At 31.6% G+C, this 6000-nt stretch overlaps 1 protein-coding gene across 1 annotated transcript; it reads left to right on the forward strand.

Moving 5' to 3' along the window:
* The first annotated feature begins 1926 nt into the window (after positions 1 to 1926).
* On the forward strand, positions 1927 to 5227 carry LOC117690336 (uncharacterized). Its single transcript, XM_034474311.2, has 3 exons — positions 1927 to 2174; positions 3307 to 3603; positions 5054 to 5227. The coding sequence occupies exons 1-3, from the start codon at positions 2061 to 2063 to the stop codon at positions 5063 to 5065; spliced, it is 423 nt and encodes a 140-aa protein (XP_034330202.1). The 5' UTR covers positions 1927 to 2060; the 3' UTR covers positions 5066 to 5227.
* The last annotated feature ends 773 nt before the right edge of the window (positions 5228 to 6000 follow it).

Genomic DNA, 6000 nt, shown 5'->3' on the forward strand with positions numbered 1-6000 from the left:
TCCAATAAATATTTGTACATATACAGAAATTTAGTCAATATTAAGGAAGTTGGAGTTTCATAGCAAACTTAACATGGTGGCCGGCATACAAAATTAAAGGTATTTTGATAGGACAGAAATGTGTTGATTCCCCCGAGAGTTCACCGATCACTTGTATGAGTGATTGTTCTGATGTAAATTATGCATAGAACCCTCTCCAGCTTACGTCCGCTGAGAGGAAATATTAAAATAGAAAAAAGAAGAAAAATTGTGAATATATTGATTTTCCTAGAAAATAAAATGCCTTTTTGACACCAAATCCAAAATAATTCTTCGTGTTTTAATTATTTACAGTATCAAGGGCTACATTTGATTGTGTGCTATTTTTTAATCTTTCTTTTTTGCGTTATATTCGTTAACAAGATGTATTTATAATATCAACCAGAAACAAACAGAACCAGTATGAGACAAACTCATAGGTATAGCTAATTTTCAGTTGATCTCCCAAACATCAAATTAAAGAGATTATGTGGTTCTCCTCCCTCTGATGAGGATAGGCTGCCTTTTTGTTTCATCAACCCACTGAAAGTCGGACAGAACATAACTATTGCGTCCTCTGACCTTACCCCCAAATACATCTATGTCTGTAAACCAATGGGCTGAAGGCTGAGGCAGTCTATTCATATCCCTTCTGGTTGAATTTCTTTATCTCTGACATACAAGTGTAACTATGCTCTCAGTTTTCCTTTTTGCTAAAGTGTCTTTGATAAAAATGGTAGACTCTGGAAGAAAGACAGCAAGGCTACAGATAGATGTAGGACATACATGTATACATATACTAATATCATTTCAGAAACGCACAATACTACATGTAGTGCTATACCCTTGCGGATATGGGTTCCATTTCAATTGCAATCAAAAGCTACAAATGAAATCATTACTATTATTAATAATATTGAAAAAGTTCACTATATTTACATGATTTCTCATCTTTCCTAATGATAGAGATAAACTTTCAGCAGAGTAAATGATTTAAACAATTTTCAGCTACTGTAATCAAAATACCAAAATATAAAAAAAATCATTTATATTGTCCCCCAAAAAATGTAGTGAAGAAAAATGTTAAATTAATTATTACTTTCTCTACATGAAAAACTAAAGATATTTGTATGATCAGACACTGGAATAGAAATAATGGTTATTTAATAGTATTTCACAATATAAAAGCATCAAATCAGTTTTGAACTTAAAAATCAAATCAATTTTGAACATACTGTCTTGAGAGTAACCAAATCCATAGACTCACCAAAGTAAAAAAAAGATAACCATTATGAAAATGTTTTGATGCACCTCATAATAAGAAACATATGGAGGCTGTTGTGATGATGGAGATTACAGGTACATGGCCTTAGTAAAATTTTATTTTAAGGCTTTAGAACTACAAACCTGAAGAGGTTATACCAAAGAATTCTTTCTTTTTTTCCTACATCTACAACGTTTTGTTACTTTTGTTAACTTCTAATGGATATTCGCACAGTACACGGTCACTATTTAATGTACATAGTTGTATATATTCTATTAAGTTGAAATGGAAACTTTACAACATATTAGCAGCAAATGAAGACTGAGACGTTACTAAAGTTCTACTTTTTCAGCTTTGGAATGGACACACGCAATGGAGTACTCATGTAGGAGTCTTCCACACCCAAAGTAATGTGTATTCCATTTTAGAAAACCTGAGTAAAGAATCATCATTTCATGTTAAATTCTGTATGACGAATAAAACCAAACATTTTACGATAAACGAGTCATATTTGTATCGTTTACGCTAGTAATATCAATAAATGAAATGTAACAAGAAAAAAATCATCAATAATTAATGAATTTTAATTGATTGCCAGTGTATCGTACGGAGGCAGTGCGCTTATAAATTTTTATAAATCCGATGACACCATATAGCACATCACTCTAACCGGTATAAAGGACGCTAACAAGAACCGTCTCTAGCAAAACGGGGACTTGAAGAGAACGTGAAGAGAATTTGAACTTAACCTTGAAAGCAGCTTGAAGTCATCTGAAGAATGTTTGGCCACGCAACTGGTGTAACTGTTAGCCTCCTTGTGGCTCTGTGTTCGTTTGCAGTCTATACCTACGGCCAGAATGAACCTGAAGTAAACACCAACCTTCTAAGACAGGTAAAGGTTTCTTCTTACCTGTTCATATAAGATTTTAGATACTGGAGAACAATAAGATACCACACCTTATATTTTTACGGAAAAGTATTCAAAATTGCCAATTCTAAAACGTTTTAATTTTTTTCTTTTCATACATAATATAATTATACTCACCAAAGAACCTTTAATTTCAATCACAGTTTCTTCGATCATGGCCTGACCCTCGAGGAGTTTTAAAATACAATCCATATAATGAATTAAAGAATCAATAACTATATATTGAAACTTTTGATATCTGTTACTTCTGTTGAATGGGATATTTATTTGTCACCTTAACTTTTTCGTGATGACATTTTTGCTGCATGATTTTTGTTTTTCAAAATTGACCTCATGTGCGTCGAAAGTAGGCTTAAAATGCCACTTGTCCGTATGCGACAAGATATAAAATATGAAAGTCATTGATCATTGAACACTTAATTTTTATTCCATAAAAACGTTCACATGTGCTTTTTAGGAAATAAAAAGAAAACAGTCAATATCCCGTTTTGATGTCTTTGTGCCGTCTACATTTTTTAAGGATTTTAGCAAAAAAACATCTGGTTTCGAGATTGAGAAATTCAGAAAAGTTCATTTTGATTACAGTTGTACATTTTGCTTAGATTAAATTGTAAATGTTAGTGTAGGATAATTTAATGTGTTTCTTTTTAAATTGTAATGGTTCGAAATTTGGAACCTGGTTCCTAAACATCAAAATGAAATATGCTTTCTCAAGGATTACAAAACCTATAAAACCCGTCACAATACAACGTGATTTTAGCACCAGAGAGAATATAATTATATATCTTCCCAAGGTTTTAAGAGCAAACGTATATGTTATCATAATTAAGAAAGGAAACATTTTGCCGAGTCTATAGTGAATACTCGATTTAAATGAATATATTATCTTTTATCATTCAAAGTTGGATTTTGTTTCAAATACAAAACGTACAAGACTTTAATTGATAGGAAAATCAATCTCTCAAAAAGTTAATATACTAAAATTATAGTATTACGTTTACGTCATTAAAGACGTATAAAGTTCAGGCAAATGAATAAATCTTAGTAATGCTGTAATTAAAGGTATGTAAGAAATCATTGTTTTTATTTTGTCTAGATCCTTCAGGAAGATGTAGACTTACTCAGTGAGTTAGATCAACTCACTAATGACAAGGAAGACACTGAGTCCGGCGATTGGCTGCCAGACGGTCCTCCAGAGGACAACGAAAGTGCCGTACAAAAGCGTTTTACTGGATACGGATTGAAACTTGCGCAGAGAAAACGTTTCCTTGGACGTTTTACACGACCAGGAAAACGTCAGTTTAGGAGAAACCCACTAAATAAACGACTATTTTGTAATTTTGGTGGGTGTTTTAACGGAAAGCGCAGCGTACCATCAGAACCCAATTTTCTCGTAAGTAAATACTTCTAATAAAGAGTACAACATGTTTACCTGAAATTTTCTACAGGGGATTTGGGAGAGAACCCCCATCCCCCATTGGCAGTTTTGACTTCTGGGATAGTTGCTATATATATATATATATATATATATATATATATATATATATATATATATATATATATATATATGAGAGTCAACTAGCTCGGGGAAATGGCGGGATGGGGGGGGGGGCTGTAGTAGAGGGGGTCGTTTACTTAGGTACCTGTTATTATTATCGTGATATTAAACGGTTTTGATAGCATTATAAACGCTTAAAATTTTGTACAGAAAAAAATGCATTATTATAGTAATGGAAATTTGCTACAGAAAAAGTAATAATAAAATACAAGTATCAAAGCAAAATTCATGTTTGTAGTGTTTTGAAATTATTTACAATTATAAAACTTTAAATATTAATTTGTTAGCACAATCAGTCTCTAAGTTATGGAAACATAGTTAACACATCTGTAGAATCCCTCTCTCTCTCTCTCTCTCTCTCTCTCTCTCTCTCTCTCAATTATTTTGTTATCAATATTTGTATGACGAGCGCTTTTAAAGTATTTAGTATCCCTGACAAATATTTTAACAGTTTGGTTATATGATATTTACTATTACATCAAATGCATTGGCTATATTGTTCTAATTATTTAAATGTTTGCAAGCACCCCATGAAAAAATCATAATTACAAATAATATAATATAAACTGTAAAACTATCGATTAATGGTATTTAAATGAAGGATAAAATGACTGCTATATACATGTTTGAATTTAGTTTCTATCTAATAGTGTCGCATATTGATTGATATCTAGTAGCTAATGTAGCTACATTATTGATAATGCTGTTTAGCTTATCATAGAACATTTCAAATGTGCACGATCTAGAAAAGATAATGAAATTATATTACACTCCCCCAAAATGGAGCTATTGCGATAAAGGAACACCCATTTAGATTAAACCAATGAAATCATCGCTTATGGAAACATTTCTTGAGAGTTCTGAAAAACAAAATATGAAAAGCTTGATTTTATTGATAAATTCAAACAATTCTCAGCGATTGATTTAAAAAATATGGTGGAAAAATAGAAAGAAAAAAATTGGAGCCCAGTCATTAAATGCATAGGGGACACGATACGCTGTTTTGTCTATACTATGCTTTAGAAATGAAAATTTGTTGAACTTTATATATATCCTCAATTAGTTGTGTAACAATACACACAATGAATGCATTCATATTTTAAGAGTTAATGTTTATCGGGAGGGGGTTTTAAAATTCATTCCTTTAGCTTTCATAATCTTGTCTATTTAATCTGCTTGACAAGTTAATCGTAATTGTACATAAATCAAAGTTGTTTAAAAAAGAAACTGTAAGATGTAGACTCGAATTGTAAAATGCTAAATTGTTTTCCCGTTTTCTTTACAGTTTGTCCGTTGAACATGAGTGCATAAAGAGAACAAAACTTTTCAGCAGCGATTCGATGAAAGCTCAACCTTGTCTCATCTATCATCAAGGACATGCTTCATTATCATCTATTAGAGTGCTTGTTCTAGTTGTATTTTTACATTACCTTTTGTTCGTAATAAAACGTAACCAAAATATCATTGTTCTGATATATGTTCAACATAATACTACAGATACTGCTGACTGTCAATACCACAGTTATTTTGACTTTAGGGAATATCCAACCACAATTATTTGACATTGCAACTTGTTCTCGGCATTATCGCTTTTTTAAGTTTTATTAAACTAAAATACTAAATACAAGTATATAGACACTTTAGCCGAAGGAATATAAAATAAAACTTCATTTTGGCTAGTATCTCTCAGCCTAAATGTTACAATTTTATGAAGTATAATCACAGTATAAAAAATATATATCACCCTAAATGAAATAAAAAAATTCTCGCAATTCGTTGTACGTGCAGTTGATATTGATGTTTTTGATAGTCAATGCCTGTTATCTCATCCGTTAAAGTGGTGCATTATAAAATAGTGTTTAAATTAAATTAATGTAAACAATAAAACACCATAGATTAGACAGAAAGGAGAAATGACTAATACATCTGTAATCTATGATAGAACGCCTGGAACACAGGAACTCTAACACTGAAATCTTAGTTCTATTGAACTTCCATTCTTTAGTATGAGAGATGATTCACAAATATATAATATATAAGGTCAGCAGAGGTTGCGATTGATTTAGCTAGAGCTGTGATCTGTGATTGGTCTATCAATGTAAAAGTGGGACAATCACCAAACACTTATGAGAGAAGGAAGGAGTTAAACTTCACCAGTCGAGTCGAGTCGAATCGATCCTATGTAATTGATAATCTCACCTATTATGATGTAAAGAATAGGTTTAAGAAAAT

The sequence above is a fragment of the Magallana gigas genome, chromosome 8 (genome assembly GCF_963853765.1).
Source record: "Magallana gigas chromosome 8, xbMagGiga1.1, whole genome shotgun sequence".
NCBI lineage: Eukaryota > Metazoa > Mollusca > Bivalvia > Ostreida > Ostreidae > Magallana > Magallana gigas.

Excerpts from the sequence above, each read along its gene's own strand:
- LOC117690336 (XM_034474311.2), top strand. The coding sequence starts at position 2,061 with ATGTTTGGCCACGCAACTGGTGTAACTGTTAGCCTCCTTGTGGCTCTG. Across the intron at positions 2,175-3,306 it reads ACACCAACCTTCTAAGACAG|ATCCTTCAGGAAGATGTAGA; the intron begins GTAAAGGTTTCT and ends TATTTTGTCTAG.